The sequence below is a fragment of the Notamacropus eugenii genome, chromosome 3 (genome assembly GCF_028372415.1).
Source record: "Notamacropus eugenii isolate mMacEug1 chromosome 3, mMacEug1.pri_v2, whole genome shotgun sequence".
NCBI lineage: Eukaryota > Metazoa > Chordata > Mammalia > Diprotodontia > Macropodidae > Notamacropus > Notamacropus eugenii.
In genome coordinates, this window is record NC_092874.1 from 312,850,562 (window position 1) to 312,867,517 (window position 16,956).

General features: G+C 41.7%; 1 protein-coding gene across 2 annotated transcripts in view; it reads left to right on the forward strand.

The window, feature by feature from the left end:
* The first annotated feature begins 349 nt into the window (after nt 1-349).
* APTX (aprataxin) overlaps nt 350-16,956 on the forward strand; it is a 29,339-nt gene continuing 12,732 nt past the window's right edge. Inside the window, exons 1-3 of one of the 2 annotated variants that reach the window (XM_072596693.1) lie at nt 350-1,049; nt 9,435-9,584; nt 15,950-15,996. In XM_072596693.1, the coding sequence (XP_072452794.1) occupies nt 9,452-9,584; nt 15,950-15,996 (180 nt within the window). In that variant the 5' untranslated portion in view covers nt 350-1,049; nt 9,435-9,451. Of the gene's footprint in view, nt 1,050-1,310; nt 1,484-9,434; nt 9,585-15,949; nt 15,997-16,956 lie in introns of those variants that run through there. The other variant, XM_072596692.1, reaches the window with a different exon arrangement.

Consider the following 16,956-nt stretch of genomic DNA (forward strand, 5'->3'; position numbering starts at 1 on the left):
GATCCGCCCCACGCTGCGTGTCTTGGCCTTCCCCTCTCAGGAACCTCCGAAGTCTGCAGCAGATTGGGCTGAACGGAAAACTGCCCCAGCCCTTCCTGGCCCTGCCCTCCCCCCACTTAAGGTCCCATGCGGATGATGACTTGTATTTATACAGCGCTTTACAAATATGATCTGATTTTATCCTGGGGGGGGGGGGGTTTACTGTTATCCCCATTTTACAGATGGGCAAACAAGCTGAGAAACCCATGGAGAACACGCAGGCCTTCTCTGCAGGGCGGCAGGGAGGTCCCGGTCATTCGCTTGACCGGGGGGGGGGCGCGCGGAGCCCGTCACGAGTGTCTAGGGCTGGATTTGAACGCCGTCTTCTTCACGCGGGCCGGCGGTTACACCTGGCTACTCCAGCCTGATCGTTCATTAGCAGGTAAAGTGACGGAGGCCCGGTCCACAGCGAGGCAGCGCGGCTGCACGGGCCTCCAGCCCAGGCCGGCCGGGAAAGCTCCCGCCTCTCGGGGTACAACCGTGCCGACGTAAGCAGTGATCACGGGAGCGCGAGGCTAGGCGTCCCCTCCCGCGTCGGGGCTTAGGACGCGGACACGCCGGGCGCGAGGGGGCCGCCTCCCCGGGCTCGCGGGCCTCGGAGCCTCACGGAGACAAGGCCCTTGCTATTCACGCCGGAGGGACTTTTACAACCCCTTCGAAAGTGCCCGGAGGGCGGCAGAGAGGAGAAAGAGGAACGAAGCGGAGAAAAGAGTGGAAAGAAAGGAAAAGGCCCGGCCAGCGCCCCGGGCGGAACGCCCGCCTCCCCTCCGTGATCCTGCGTCTGCTGCGAGGATTGGCCGAGAGCGCCACAAAAGGGAAGGGGCGGGACCGCCCTTCCTGGCCAATCCCGCGTAGCGAACGCTGCGGTCGCTTCCTTGTGACGTCATTTTAGTGCGCTGTCCTGCTGGGGGAGGGGCTGGGAAAAGGGGGATCCGGAATTCGACCGGAAGTGCCTGCCGAAGGAAAGCTTTGCCGTTTTCCTGGAGACAGTTTCATTAACATCCGAAGAGGTAAGCTGCCAGCCTGGTCGTGGCTTCTGCCCTTTCTGTGGCAGTGTCTGGGGCTGACCGGTGTGGAGGGGGCGGGGCGCTCATCTCCCTGGGAAATGGGACCGAGAGGGGGAGGAGGAGAAGCGAGGGTGGGCCCTGCGGTGCCACCCCGGAGCCGGGGGCGTCCCTCTCCGAAGGGGCCCTCGGACCTCTGGCGGTCCATTCGGGAAACACCTTCCGGGGCCTGCTGGAATAGAACGAACGTGGTTGCCTCGACTGTGTGTGACCAAGCAACCAGTACTTTTAGAATTGGAATTAAAGTCAGCCACCAAAGTGTATGGGTGTCGTGGGGGGCGGGGAGAGGCACGGCACCCATCCTCGCAGGAGTTTACGACGTAAGAGAGGAAGATGGTCTGAGTTATTCCATGGCTACGTAGAGAGAAGTGCGAGCAGTGGTAGGAGAAAGCGCCCGGGGGCCTCGAAGGAGGGGGAGGGGCCTTATGTTCTTCTAAATACGAGGTGCGCGATGTCCAGGAGCAGAGCGAGACAGGACGGGGCTGAAGGTCTGCAATGAGAATGTAGGCCGGAATGAACGGAGCCTTAGAGCTCGCCTTCATTTTACATCCAGGGTCACTCACACGACAAGTCCATTGAAGAGTCTGAATTAGTGCTGTATGGGAATCGAGGTTGGCGAGTCCATGTCATGGCGTGCTTCGAGTGCCAAAATGAGGAGTTTAAACTTCATCCCATAGGTCGAGAGTTGGCTACCTACTTGAGACACACTTTGAGAAGAAGAGAGTTTTGGGGGTTTTTTAGATAACTAATTTTTAATATTCTCTTCCATAAGACGTTGAGTTTTGCATTTTCTCCCCTCTCCTTCCCCCTCCCCAAGATGGTACGCAGTCTAATATAGACTCTATTTATACCTTCATATTAAGCATATTTTCACGTTAGTCATGAGGTAAAGAAGAGTCAGAACTAATGGAACTAGGAGAAAGAAGAAACAAAACAACCAAAGAAAAGGAGTGCAAATAGGACGCTTCCACTCCCTTCAGACTGGATTCTTTCTCTGGTTGTGGACAGCGTTTTCCGTTGTTGATCTGGAGTTGTCTCAGATCCTTGGTTGCTGAGAAGAGCTACCTAAGTCTTATCAAAGTCAGCCCTCCAGCGGCGTGCCTGGTACCATGGCCAGCGCTCTCCGGGTTCTGCTCATTCCACTCAGCATCAGTTCATAGAAGTCTTCCCAGGTTTTTCTCCTGCTCATCACTTCTTACAGTGCAGTAGCGATTCCATTACACCCATAGACCACAACCTGTTCAGCCATTCCCCAGTTGATGGACGTCCTCTCGATTTCCAGTTCTTGGCCACCACAAAAAGAGCTGTTATAATTATTTTTGTACCAAAGGGCCCAAGGCCGTTTTCTCCTTTTTATGATCTCTTTGGGATACAGACCTAGAAGCGATATTGCTGGGTCAAAGGGTGTGCACATTTTTGGAGTTCTTTGGGCATGGTTCCAAATTGCTTTCCAGAATGGTTGGATCAATTCACAACTCCGCCAACATTGTATTAGGGTTCCAATTTTCCCACATTTTCTCCAATATTTACTATTGATTTGCATTTCTCTAATCAGTAGTGATTTAGAGCATTTTTTCATGTGACTATATAGATAGCTTCAGTTTCCTCCTCTGAAAACTGCTTGTTTATATCCTTTGACCATTTATCAATTAGGGAATGACTTATATTCTTATAAATTCAACTCAGTTCTCTATATAGTTTAAAAATGAAGCCTTTATCAGAGTCATTGGCTGTAAAAATTGTTTCTCAGCTTTCTGTTTTTCTTCTCATCTTAGTTGCAGTGGCTTTGTTTGTGCAAAAACTTTTTAATTTAATGTACTCAACATCATCCATTTTGCATTTCACAATGTTCTCTCTCTCTTGTTTGGTCATAAGTCCTTCCCTTCTCCATAAATCTGACAAATAAACTATTCTTTGCTCTCCTAATTTAATTACAGTATCAGTTTTTATTTAAATTGACGAAAGTTTTGAAGGGAGGGAAGAGCTAATTTTGGAGTTTGGTGGATTTGGGTAAACCATAAACAATAAGAAGTTAGGGCAGGAAAAATCAAGACAGCTAATCAGTCTGAGAAGATAACTATTCACACTGTGTTGCCATTCATCTTGCAGGCTCTAGGCTAGTAGTTGTGAAGAACTTGAGATTTTGGAAGACCAGAAGGCAGAATGAGGACTTTAGTCTTCTTGAGGGTAGGAGATAAAGGGGCAGGAGTTAAGAGATGAAAAAGAAACAAGCATTTATGAAGAGCCTACTATATGTCAGGTACTATACGAAAGTCATTGCAATTATTATCTCATTTGAGCCTCGCAACAGCCTTGGGGGGTAGGCTCTAATATTATCTCCACTGGTGACTTATACTAGTTTTATTTCCAGTAGAGTAGAGGAAATAGAAACCAGAGTGAGAAAGGGTACCTATGATTTGTTGAATGAACAAAGAGAGAAATAAATGCACCATTTTAAGGATACTCCTATAAGGTGTTCAGTCATGAAAGGAAGAACAGAAATAGTATGGTTACTTAAGAGGACTACTTAGGGTCAAGGGAAGGTTTAGTTGGTTGTTTGTTTTTGAGGAAGGAGAAGACCTGCGTGTCCTTGAAGACAAAGGAAAGGAGCCAGCAATGAGAAGGATTGAAGCAGCTTGACAGAAAGGGAACTATGGAATATAGGTTATAGAACAGGAAGGGCCCAACCGCCTCATTTTATAATTGAAACTGAGACCCAGAGTGGTTAAGTGACTTGCTCAGATCTCCAAGTACTAACTAAGATTTGTACCTAAGACCTCTAATTTCAAATCCTTCATTCCATTTTTTTAAAAAGTGAAGGCTTGAAAAAAAACTTTTTGAAAGGGTGGAATTCAGTGGAGGGATGGTAAAATAGGTTTGATAATTTGTACCATAGATGATTAAGGAGTTGAAAGAGTCTAAAATATTATTGAGGGTTATATTGAAGTGAATGATCATGTTGGGCTAGGAGATGTGAATGAGGGAGGTTGAGTGAATTGGAAGCAGTCAAGTGATTAGATATCCCTAAGGTATATAAAAAGATCTTAGTACCTTAGAGCTTGGGTCCCAGTTCTTGGAATATTTGGAGTTACTGTAAGGGATCCTTGAATCTATATGTCCACCAAGCATTTTCATTTTGGTCATCATTTAGCTTTGAAGAAATATGCAGTGCGACTCATAAGTAAACATACTTTCTCTAGGATAAACCACGTCTCCCAAATATTTTTCAAATGTATGTAGAGGCTTTTGTGATTAGTAAAATACAAGTTTATATATATGTGTGTGGGGTGTGTGTGTGTGTGTGTGTATATACATATGTGTATACATATATACACATATGTATATAGACTTCCTAGCAGCTTTCTATCATAGTAATACTTTCTCAGATACTAATGGTACAAGTTAGTAAACATTTATTAAGAACCTACTATGTGCCAGACACTGTGCTAACAATTTTTTATACTAAAAAATGATCTTTATGAGTTATAGAGAATGCAAAGGGAAATGAGAGAGGTGGAAGACAAGAAGTGTTACCCCTCTAATTCAGGCCTCCAAACACTCATGAAGTGGAGCAGGAAGATGAGGGAAAGGAGATCAAAGACAGTGCTATGTTTTGAATCTCTATGACTGAGGTGATTTGGAGTATTACTGAGAGAAATAGGGAAGTCAGGAAGAAGTTTTGACGGAAAATGGTAAATTCAATTTGGGACTTTCATGCATCAATTTCCAGGAGACAGTTGGAAATGCTGACCTACTCATGTATATGTTTGGTAGTCATTCATCATAGAAGTGATAGTTAAAATCATGGTATTTGATTTTATCACCAAGGGAAGAAAATACAGAGTTTTGGGGCAGTCTTTACAATTTGGGAGAGGGTAGAAAGCAGAGCTAGTGAATGAAACTGTGCAGTGGAGTGATGTTATATAACGATGAAAAAAACATTTCAAAAAAGAGGCACTAGTCTGTAATGTGAAGTAGAGAGGTCAAAAAGGGAACAGACTGTGAAAAGATTCGATTGATAGAAGGCCTTTGGTGATCTTTCCCAGTGTAGTTTTGGTTGACTTGGGGATGAGTAGATTGTGATGAATGGATTTTGAAACCCTCAAGCCAAGGTTCTTAACCTTTTTTATGTTATGGACCCTTTTGGCAGTCTACTTAATAAGCCTATAGAAACTCCTTCTCAAAATGTTTTTAAGTGTACAAAATAAAATACATAAGATTACAAAGGAAAGCACTTAAACTGAAATAATTTTTTTTTCAAAATCCAAGTTAATGGATGTCCTTCAATTTAGCTGTGGACCCCTTAGGGGTCAGTGAATCCAGATTAAGAATCCCTCCCTTAAACACTTTACCAGCTTTAAAACATATATATGCTATACCAAATCATACTATTACGGTTACATGCTCCAAATCAAAGTACTTAGCTATTTGATGAATATTATCTTTTAGAAGGTAACCCTGTTGAGGTAAAAATGATGGAAATCTTAAAAAGACTACATGTATACCTTACAGCTATTGCAGGTTTGATTCCAGACCACTTCAATAAAGTGAATATCACAATAAATTGAATATTACAATGAAATGAGTCACATGAATTTTTTTGATTTTCTAGTGCATGTAAAAGTTGTTTAGATTATAATGTAGTCTATTGAGTGTACAATAGTATTATGTCTAAAAAAATCTCATATAAATACCTTAATTTAAAAATACTTTATTACTAAAAAATGCTGACCATCATTTGAGCCTTCAGTGAATTGTAATCTTTTCTGGTGGAGGGTCTTGCCTTGGTGTTGATGGCTGCTGACTGAATAGGGTGGTGGTTGCTGAAGGTTCCAGTGGCTGTGGCAATTGCCTAAAGTAAGACAGCAATGATATTTGTCATATTGATTGACTCTTTTTTCCACTTGAACACTTAGAGTCCGTTGTAGGGTTGTTAATTGACCTAATTTCAATATTGTGTCTCAGGGAATAGGAAGGCCTCAGGAGATGGAGAGAGATGGAGAGAGTTGGTAAATCAGTCAGAACATACAACAGTAATCAGTTAGGTTCACTGTCTTATCATACGGGCGTACCCCAAAACAATTATCATAGTAACATCAAAGATCACTGATCATAGTTCATTATAACAGGTACAGTAACAATGAAAAACCTTGAAATATTGAGAGAATTGCAAAAGTGTGACACAGCACATATGAGCTCATATGACATATGACATGCTGTTGGGAAAAGGGAAGTCGATTTGCTCAAAGCAGGGTGCCACAAACCTTCAGTTTGTAAGAAAACACAATTTCTTTTAAGCACACTAAAGCAAAGTACAATGAAATAAGGTACGTCTGTAAGTTCATTTTTCGTCTCTAATTTACATTTTCATTTTCCAATTTTCAATACATCTAGACTACTTTTTGGAGGAGTTTATGGCAAAGGGAAGAAGAAAGAGGATAAAAGTCTGGGGTAGTATCATTGCACATAGTAGACACTCAAATATTTATTGAGTGAATGTTAACGTAGTGGTCTGTTTACTTTCGTAAACATGAATGAAGAAAATTTTAGCATATAATGAAGGAGTAAAAATTTTGTCTCTTGCGATTGATTATCATTAGGCTTAATTATCAAGCATAAGGTTATTAGTTCAGAATTTTGATGCCAACAGTATGATGGGCATTACATATTCATACAAGCTGAGCTACTCTTTCTTTTTTTCCAATTTATTTATTTTTAGTTTTCAACATTCACTTCCCCTCCTTCCCCTCCCCAACACTGCATGCAGTCTGATATGGGCTTTACACATACATTCCTAATACACACATTTTCACATTAGAAATGTCGCATGGAAGAAATATAACAAAGTGGAGAAACCATGAGAAAGAAAAAATAAAACAAAAAAGAAAATAATCTGCTTCACTCTGCATTCCAACTCCATAGTCCTTTCTCTGGATGTGGATGGCATTTTTCATCATGAGTTCTTTTGAATTGTTTTAGGTTCTTGCATTGCGGAAAAAGACTTAGTCTATTAAAATCAGTCATCAGACACAGTGGCTGTTTCTGTGACAATGTTCTCCTGGTTCTGCTCCTTTCAGTCAGCATTAGTTCACCTAAGTCTTGCCAGGCCTCTCTGAAGTCCTCCTGTTCATCATTTCTTATAGCATAATAATATTCCATTACATTCATATACCACAACTTGTTCAGCCATTTCCCAATTGATGGACAGCCTCCAGTTCTTGGCCACTACTAAAAGAGCTGCTACAAATATTTTTGTACATGTGGGTCCTTTTCCCCATTTTTGTAATCTCTTGGGAATATAGCCCTAGAAGCAGTATTTCTGGGTCAAAGGGTATGTATGCCCTTTTTTTATAGCCCTTTGGGCATAATTCCAAATTGCTCTCCAGAATGGCTGGATTAGTTTACAGCTCCACCAGCAATGAATTAGTGTTCCAACTTTCCCACATCTCCAATATTTATCATTGAGCTATTCTTTTTCTAATAAAAATTATTCATTTTGCTCCTGTCATTTTAAAAATTTAAATGCCGGTATTTGGACCCCACTTCTTCCTGTTCTATCCCCCGATGGACTTTATTAATATACTGATCTCACCTACAGCTATAGTCTCTCTCCTTCTCATTCCTTTCTGCCTTTAAAGGTGTTCTTGTTTTCCCTATCAAGGAAAACCCTATACTTAAGTCTTTAATTTCTTATCTCCCTTTCATATTAAAATTTTCTAGTGAGTGCTTGAATACTTACAACTTCCATTTCCTTATTGCCAACTTCTTTATTGCTTGCCTTCTGACTTCCATTTTCAATACTTCATTGACACTGCTCTCTCTAAAGAGGTCACCAGTGACTTCTTCCTAGCAGGATCTAATGATCTTTCCTTTTCTCTAGCCAAAAGTAGCAGGGGTTGGGTATGAGCAGCACTATAGCCACCTCTTGTGACAAAATGAAAATATTCCACTTGCTTCTCATATTTTTCTTCTTCTTTACTAGCTCTTTGCTTCTCTTTTGCTCCCTTGCTATGAAACACTCCAGAACTTCAAAGTTTACTCACTGTTCTTCCCTCAGTTATCCTCCTTGGAAAGCTTCATCCATTTTTAGGACTACCAAATCTACATATCTAGCTCTGATCTGTGTTAGATTCCATGTTTCCAGCTACACATAAGACATTTCCACTTGGATAGCTTAATTCACGTGAAACTTAGTAGCATGCTCAGAATGGTTTCTGCCACCATCAAACCTGTTCAAACCTGTTATCTCTTCCTTAATTCTGTTACTGCTGTCAAACTGAGTATTTTTGTGATTTATCTTATTCTGTGTTATCTAATGATGAAATCTGTGTCACTTCTTATTTTCTTTACCTGTTCTTTGGACAGTAGGCAAATGCAATTGCACAATCAGGATATAGTCAAGATTTTGCCTTATTGCCATTTGTTTTGAGGTACCATCTTCAGGAGCACATTGTCTAAAAATAGTAATCGTCTGTGTTGTTATCCAATTCAGCTTTTATTGGACTCCTATTATGTGTAAAACATTATTTTCCTGCTCCCTAGACTCATAGTTTGTTATATTTGACTCTGTCCATTATGTCTAATGCATTACCACATCTTATTCACTTTTCCTTTAATTTCTTTTAAGACTTCCCCGCACTGCCTAGGTTATTGGGGTGGCCATCTTGTTGATCTCTTTTCCTTTAGGTTCCTCCATTCTTAACCATTATTCACACAGCTACTAGAATAGTATTCCTCAAAAACTTTACATCTTGTCATTTCATATAATGGCTCCCCTATTACCAAGATTTCAAATCTAGACTCCTATCTTCTCTAGCCTTTTGTAGCTCCCTAATTTAGCCTCTTTGTTTTAGCCAAATTAACCTATTTTCTGTCCCCTGTATGCAGCTTGCTCTGGGCCTTGATAACTCTGGATCTTGACATATGCCATTTCACTCAAATGGAATTTATATATTTTTCCCATACCAATTCATGTGTTTCTAGGCCTACTTTTAGGAAGCCTTCTTTGACTATTCCAACATACCACTTAATTTCTGTATTTGTACAGTGCCTGCAATATAACATTCTCATTTTATTTTCCTATGCTTATAAGTAGAATCTGATTTTTTTAAAAAAGATAATTAATTTTTAGCCATTCTTTGGTCATAGGACTTTGTGAGAGTGGAATTTACAAGTTAGATCTCTTGTGGATTGTTGGTATTGGTAGCCCAGGTAAAATTAAGTATTGTTTGTTGCTTGGAGAGGAAGTAACCAAGAACTAGAGTTGCCTCAGCCTCTTTGAGTATGTCATATTAGTGCTACTGGCTTTCAATTTCTTTTTCTTTTTTCCAGTTTGTTACCTTAGGTCAATGACGCGGGAGTGCTGGTTAGTAAAGCAGGACGACTGCCACCAACGAATCAGACTGCCACATTTAGAAACAGTGGTGATAGGGCGTGGTCCAGAGACCAGGATAACAGATAAGAAATGTTCTAGGCAACAAGGTAAGTAGTGGCTACAGCTAGTCTAAAGAGATTCTTATGTCACCTGATGAAGTATCAGGTTAAAAAGAATTGATAGTGTTGGAAAATTCTGTGCTGGCTCCTGAAAGAGAATCCAGTTGAGCTTTTTACAAGTGCCTGGTTATAGTTTGTTCCCATTCCCACCAGTGTTGTGATACTTTTCCTTTATCCCATGATTGTGGGGCTGACTCCAAAGGTGGAAAGCATCCCTGAAAAGGGCTCAGCAGCCATCACACCAAAGGTACTTGGTCCTCCCTGAACACCCCCTACACCCCTACACATCTCTATAAAGGTAAAGGAAATAGATTATCCTGCAACAGTCACAGGGGAGGGGTCTTTCTCTTAGTCATTGCTGGCAAGGTTCTTGCTAGAGTCCTCTTCATTAGGCTGATCTTTCATCTGGAAGATGTTCATCTACCTGAGAGCCAGTGTGGCTTCAGAAAGGGCCGAAGAACAGTCGATATCATGTTTGCTGCCTGACAACTCCAGGAGAAATGGCAGGAGCAGAGCAGAAGTCTATACACAACATTTGTACATCTGCCCAAGGCCTTTGACACTGTTAATCGTGAGGGCTTATGGAAAATTATGTCAAAATTTGGTTGCCCAGAGAAGTTTATCAGTATTGTACATCAGTTTCATGATGGCATGTTTGCCTGGGTTCAGGATAGTGGACAGTGCTCTCATGCCTTCCCAGTCACCAATGGAGTGAAACAGGGCTGTATGCTTGTTCCCATGCTTTTTAGCCTGATATTTTCAGCCATGTTGTCAAATGCTTTCAATGAAGATGAAGATGGCGTCAAAGTCAGCTGTCGCACTGACGGTAAATTCTTCAATTTGAAAAGGCTGCAAGCCAAGACCAAAGTGGAGGGAGTGTTGGTGCAGGATTTTCTGTTTGCAGATGATTGTGCACTCAGTGCAGCCTCTGAAGCTGAGATGCAACAAAGTATGGATCAGTTCTCAGCTGTCTGTGCTAATTTTGGCCTAATAATTAACACCAAGAAAACACAGGTGTTCCTTCAGCCACCACCACACCATCCATACGTGGAACCATTGGTTACAACAAATGGAGAAGTTTTGAATGCTGTGGATAAGTTCACTTACCTTGGTAGTGTACTTTCTAGGGATGTACACGTTGACAACGAGGTTGATGCACGCATTGCCAGAGCTAGCTCGGTGTTTGGGAGGCTCAGAAGAAAAGTATGGGATAGGAGAGGTATTAGACTGACTACCAAACTGAAGGGCTACAGAGCCATTGTGCTGACCTCATTGTTGTATGACTGTGAAATATTGACAGTCTACCAGTGCCATGACAGAAAACTGAATCGCTTCCATTTGAACTGTCTTAAGGAGATTCTGAAGATTACCTGGCAGGATAAGGTACCAGATACTGAGGTCCTTACTCGAACTAATTTTAGCCAAGCATTCAAACTATGATTCAGAGCAAACTGTGCTTCAGAGAATGCAACTCCAATGGGCTGGCCATGTTGTTAGAATGCAAAATATATGCTTGCCAAAAAGACTACCTTATGGAGAACTCGCATGAGGCAGGTGATCTCATGGTGGTCAGAGGAAGCAATGTAAAAACATTCAAGGTCTCTCTCAAGAACTCTGGATTTGATTGTACAACATGGGAGACACTAGCACAGGACTGCTTGGCATGGTGTGCCCACATTGGAAAAGGTGCTGTGCTGTATGAGCAAAGCAGAATTGAGATAGCACAAAGGAAATGTAGAATGCGCAGATGTGGAGTGTGCACCCCAAATATTCACAGGGACTATCTGTGACCAATCTGTGGTAGAGCATTCTGAGCTCCTGTTGGTCTGATCGGCCACAGTTGTGCACGTTGAAACTTGACTTTATTATGGTGATGTCATTTTGGTCCTCCTCAAGAACAAAGGACAACAACCAACCAACCAACCTTGGGACTGACTTCAATTGCCCCATCTCTTAAAGACAAAGATGTAGAAAAGATAAAGAAATAGGTATCAGATTCCCATTGTGATGAAAAAGATTAGCTCTCTGGTGACCCTTGGCTATAAATTGTCAGGCCTAGAGGCCTAAGGGCTACCCGAGTCTTACCTTACCTATCGCAGGTCTTCGGCTGGCCAAACCGGATAAACGTATGAGAGAAGAGACTTTCCAGAGTCGAACAAGGGTTAGGCTTTATTCAGGGTCTTGGTTGCATGAGCAGGGGGAACTCTTCCTGAGGAGAGAGGAATCTCCCAAGGAGGCAAAGATCTTACAGTAAGAGAATGGAAGTGGAAGAGGGAGAGAGGGGAGAGGGAAGAGAGAAGAGAGGAGAGAGGGAAGAGGGGCCTTCTGTCCTCTAAGGGCCCCTCAGCGCTAAGAGCGCCTTCAGGCTTTCCTGACCCTACTTAAGCTCTTCCGCCGCGTAGTTTGCACCTGAATACCGTGCCTGTTAGACAACAATAGGTGTGCTCAGACCCTGGGCCAATCTCGAGGGCGGGGATGCTCTCTCCCAGCACGTTTCCCATGGGAAGAGGCGGAAATGCACAAGATAGCCTGGTCTCACACCTCAATTCCCTGCTGTTCCCTGGGGGGCCTCATGAGAACTCTAAGGTTTAGAAGTCCTCACCTTTACCTGCCTGAGACTGTCCACATGGAACTGAGCTTACACCCCCAACAATAAATGAGCATGGGAGGTTGAGTTAATAAAGATCTAAGATGGGTGGGGGTCCTAGCTCTTAAAATCGTATCCTTTGTATTGTATTGTATCTAGCTTCTAATCTCATTACTTAAATTTCCTTCTTTAAAGTAAGAGTCTTTTAAAAAAATTTTTAATCTCAGTTAGCAAAAATCTTTTTTCTTTCCCTTTCATCTTTGTTCCCTTCATTGAAAAAGAAAGAAAAATAAAACTATTATAATAAATCTTTGTAGTCAATCATAACAAATTCCTGCATTGGCTATGTTCAGAAATGTTGTTTATCACTTAATCTGCACCCTGATTCTGTCACCTTTCTGTCAGAAAATAGATAACTTCTTTGGTCTTAAGTCCTCTGGAATCACTGTTGATCATTGTGTTGATCAAAGTTGTTAGGTCTTTCAGAATTCAGCATCAGTGTGGCAAGCTTCTGAGAACTTTGGATCATCAGGTCACCTGCTAAGGAGAGCTGAAACAACCCAAGTCATAAATGAAGCAAAGCAAAAGTGCCAGACCTTTTCCACATGAATTGTTGTAGAGCTGTGCCTCCTGTCTTGTGCTTGTGAAAATGATTTTTGAACCAAAGGAAATCTGTATTATTTCTCTTAAATTTCATCCTATTAGAAGATCCAAATTGTAGAAGACGTTGGAAACCAATGTTTCAGACTTTATTACTAGAAAAGTAACATGACTGAATATGACAGATGAATCTGGCAGCAGTCTTTAGGATGGATTAGTAAGTGGAGACTGGAAGTGGAAAGACCTGTTAGGAGACTATTACAGTAGTCTGTATGGGTAGTAATTAGGTCTTATACTTAACATGTGTCAGTTAACGAACAAACATTTATTAAACATTTACTCTGGTCCAGGTACCATTTGGAAAACAGAAGAGACTGAGGTGAAAAAGATTTCAGATACATGTATGTATCTCAGGACACTGGTCAGTCTCAGGCCTCTGGGGTCACTGTCTCTCCTGGATTGTGCAAGTCCTGCATCTTGTGGCAAGGCAGCAGCAGCATATGGAGAGACTGGCTGAGTTCCACTTTTTATTGAAGGCAGATGACCAACAGGATTTTTGAGAGCGCTCCCAGGAGAGCATGTTAAATCAATCAACCTCTCATGGTGTTGAGTCACCAGTACTGTTAGTTAGCCAGTCTTACTGTCAAGTGTTAATGACAAGCCCACCAACTACCTATTCTGAAACCCTTATCTTGAGTCCTGAGCATCCCTGCAGCTCCCTATCCCTCCTTATACCCAGTTTGCCCATCTTCCAGGCCTTTTTATTTGTATTGGAAATTGCTGTTAGAGCAAGACCCTAAAGAAAGGAAGGAGGGGAAGGGGATTGAGGGTCCTGGCCCCAGTGAGAGGAGCAGCAGTGCCTCTTTCTCAGTGGTGTGGGACAGAAGGAAGGGGGAATGATGCCCAGAAGCTTTGGGAACTGAAAAAGGGGAAGTTTAGGAAGGTCCCTCCCAATGACTCCAGTGTTCTCAAAAATGTTTGAAAGGCTGTTTAGAGTGTGGGGAACCTAAGGAGAGGGGAAAGGGTTTGGACCAGGTTTTGTGGTGGAAGAACTAGAAACAGTGATGAGAAGGCCCCGTGGCTCTCTTCCCAGAGAAGCTTCTAGGCAGTGCCAAAGCGTTGTAAGAAATAGCTGATGTGTGCTGATAGTGATCAGTGAGCAGCTCATCCTGACCTTTAGCAGTGTGTACAGCAGGAGTAAAGGATGAACAGATTCTTAGGATTCTCTGATGAGCTGGCAGCCTACACAAGGGAGCCGCTGTCATTTTTTTTGAATCCAACTATTGTACTAGTTTGCTTAAAAACTAGAAATAAACCTTTTGCTTTAAGAGGACACAAATTGTGTTGTGATGCACTAGAAACAGGACTTAGAGTCAGAGTACGGTGTTTGTGTTTGAATCTCAGCTTGGCCATGACCTACCTGTGTGACCTAGAGCAAGTTACTCTTGGGCCTTAGCTTCCTCATCTGCAAGAAAAGTGGAGCTAGCTTTTGTACAGCACTTTAAGGTTTGCAAAGCATTTTGCATTATATTCATTTATTTGAGCCTCACAACCACCCTCTGAGGTAGCTCTCTGTTTATCCTTATTTTACAGATAAGGAAACTAAGACAAAAAGTTTTAATGACTTGCCAGAGGTCACATGGCTAGTTTGAGGAGCTAGTCTTTTGGACTTAAAGTATAGCACTCTATCCATTACACCTCTAGCTGGGGTAGGACTAGGTGAGGTTGAAGGAAGCTTCCAGCACTAAGGGTAGGATCCTATGAGCTAATAAAATGAGCCAAGGGGCTGGTAGTAAGGCAATAAGGTGACACTTCGTGGAGATTATTCATAAATAAGGTGTGAAATCCACACCTCTTCACTCCATGTCCTCCCTGCAGAGGGAAGAATCATTTGATAGTTCCATTCAGACCCACTGGGCACTACTTCTCTCCTAAAGATCTTAACAACTGATAGAGAGGTGTGCCATAATATGTTTATAGTAATATTTTTATAGCCTTTTCTCTGAACCATTTCTTTCCTTAGGTTTCAGTATTAAACATTTTACATGCTTCTTTCATTACTGTAAATGAATGATATTTGCATAAATATTTGATTTGAGATTTGCATAAATGAAATACATACTTTCAGAGAAATATTAGTTAGTAGATAATGTTTTGATAATGCATTGATAATGCTAATTACCTGCCTCAGAACTGTGAGATTCTGGGACAAATTATTCTGTTTTTCACGTTTTTCTGTGCCATGAAGTACATAGAATGGGTTCTAAAATCAAAGGTTTTGTTTTTTAAAGGAACACTGCAGTCTTATGGGATTTCCTTAACCTAGGGAAATTTGGCCAAGTTCTGCAAATTCTTCTAGCTCTTGAATGGAAAAGTATTTGTCAGTCACTTACTATGTACAAAGCACCGTGCTATGGATGCAAATAGAAAAGTAAGACAATTCCCCTCAATGAACTTACGTTCTAATAGGGGGAGTCAACGTTTATAGTAGGATAGTACCAAAGCACATGGTAATAGTTTTAATTAGTATCATGGCTGTTGAAGAAATCTTATCTGTTTCTGTTGCTGAACATTTGACAGAGCCAGAGACTTTGGAAAGAACTTTCTTTTCCCAGTTTTCAGTGGCCACGGCTGGTGAGGAGGTAACAGCAGGTGCCAGCCTGCATCTCCACATGGGTGGCTTCCGTGAGCAGTGGCTTTAGGAACTGGATTGGAAGCAGGGTCAGTGGTCTGGGGATTGATGCCATTCCTTGGGCTTTTGGGTATAGGTTCCTGGCCTTCATGTTCAGGTATGAGAATAAGAAGTGTTTCAGTGAAATCACCAGAGTATTCGTTTTCCTTTACGCCCAATGTACAGCTTTGAGCAGCCTTTTGTTGCCCTGAAAACTTGTCATGTAAGCTTTTTGGGCCTATGTCTCTTGGGTCCTTCATCCAACATTATAAATTCTGAAGCTGTCTACTTGTGCCAATGTTAAAAAGACTTCAAAAGACTTTTGGAAGCCTTAAGAAAATAGTGATTGTTCAAGCTTCCCATTTGGGAAGTGATTTGGGGAAGCCTTGTGGGACCATACTGAGTCATGTTCCATACAGAGATTTTTCTTTCCTCCAGGAATAGTAGAAACAAGCTGTATTCTTAGAGTATTTATTTTTTTTTAATCTCTTTCAGTACAATTGAAAGCGGAATGCAATAAGGGTTATGTCAAAGTAAAGCAGGTATGTATTAATTGGTTTACTTGTGTTTATTTAGCATTTTGTTTTTGTTAGCTCTTTTAAAACCGGTTTGGTTTTGACAAATTACACAAACGCCCAGGGTCTTCAGTGTTGAATCCCTTACAACATACAAGCCCTCAAAATAGTTAAAGAAAACAGTGTAAAAGAGTAACACAATAGTACCTATAGCCTCAGACTTTGGTGGTTTTTCATTTCGTTATAAGAATGATTAGTTTCATAAATTAGTACCAGCATTGTCCAGTGCTTTTGATTTAATTTTTGTTGCCCTTTGGAATTGCCCTCATTTATATAATTATAGTATTGAAGGTACCTGAGAGTAGGGTCTCAGGAAAGTGGGGGGGAGTGGGGATGTGGGGTACTAATATAGTACCCTAATACAGTGTCTTTCACTCGGTTTTCTTAAATGTTTGTTGAGTTGAATATGGTTTTACATTGTTCATTCTGTTCTCCTAATATACATTACTATCAAACAATCATTTGTTAAGTACTTTGCCAGGCACTGGATTATGTTCTAAGAATTCAGATATATAGAATGAAACCATCCCTACCCTCAAGGTGCTTATATTTTACATGTTCACATGTTGGTACAACATGTTGACAGTGATTTGGAGGGTAGGGGGACACATAAAGGGGATCAGGAAAAACCTTTTGAAGGAGGTGACTCTTGGCCTGAGCTTTAAGGAAAGCTCCAGATTCCAAGAGGTGCAGGTGAATAGGAGAACATCGTAGTCCAGAGGGACAGACAGACAGGACAACCTGTACAAAAGCGTGGAGGTGGTGTATGTTGATCAGCTAGTTGGCCAGTTTGGCTGGAGCCTGCCAGTGTGTAAAGGGCAGTAATGTGTAATCAGCACGAAAGATAGGCTGGAGTCCCATTGTGAGGGGCTTTAAATACCAAATAGAGAGAGGTTTGTATTTATCCCAAAGGGTCGAGGGGAGCCG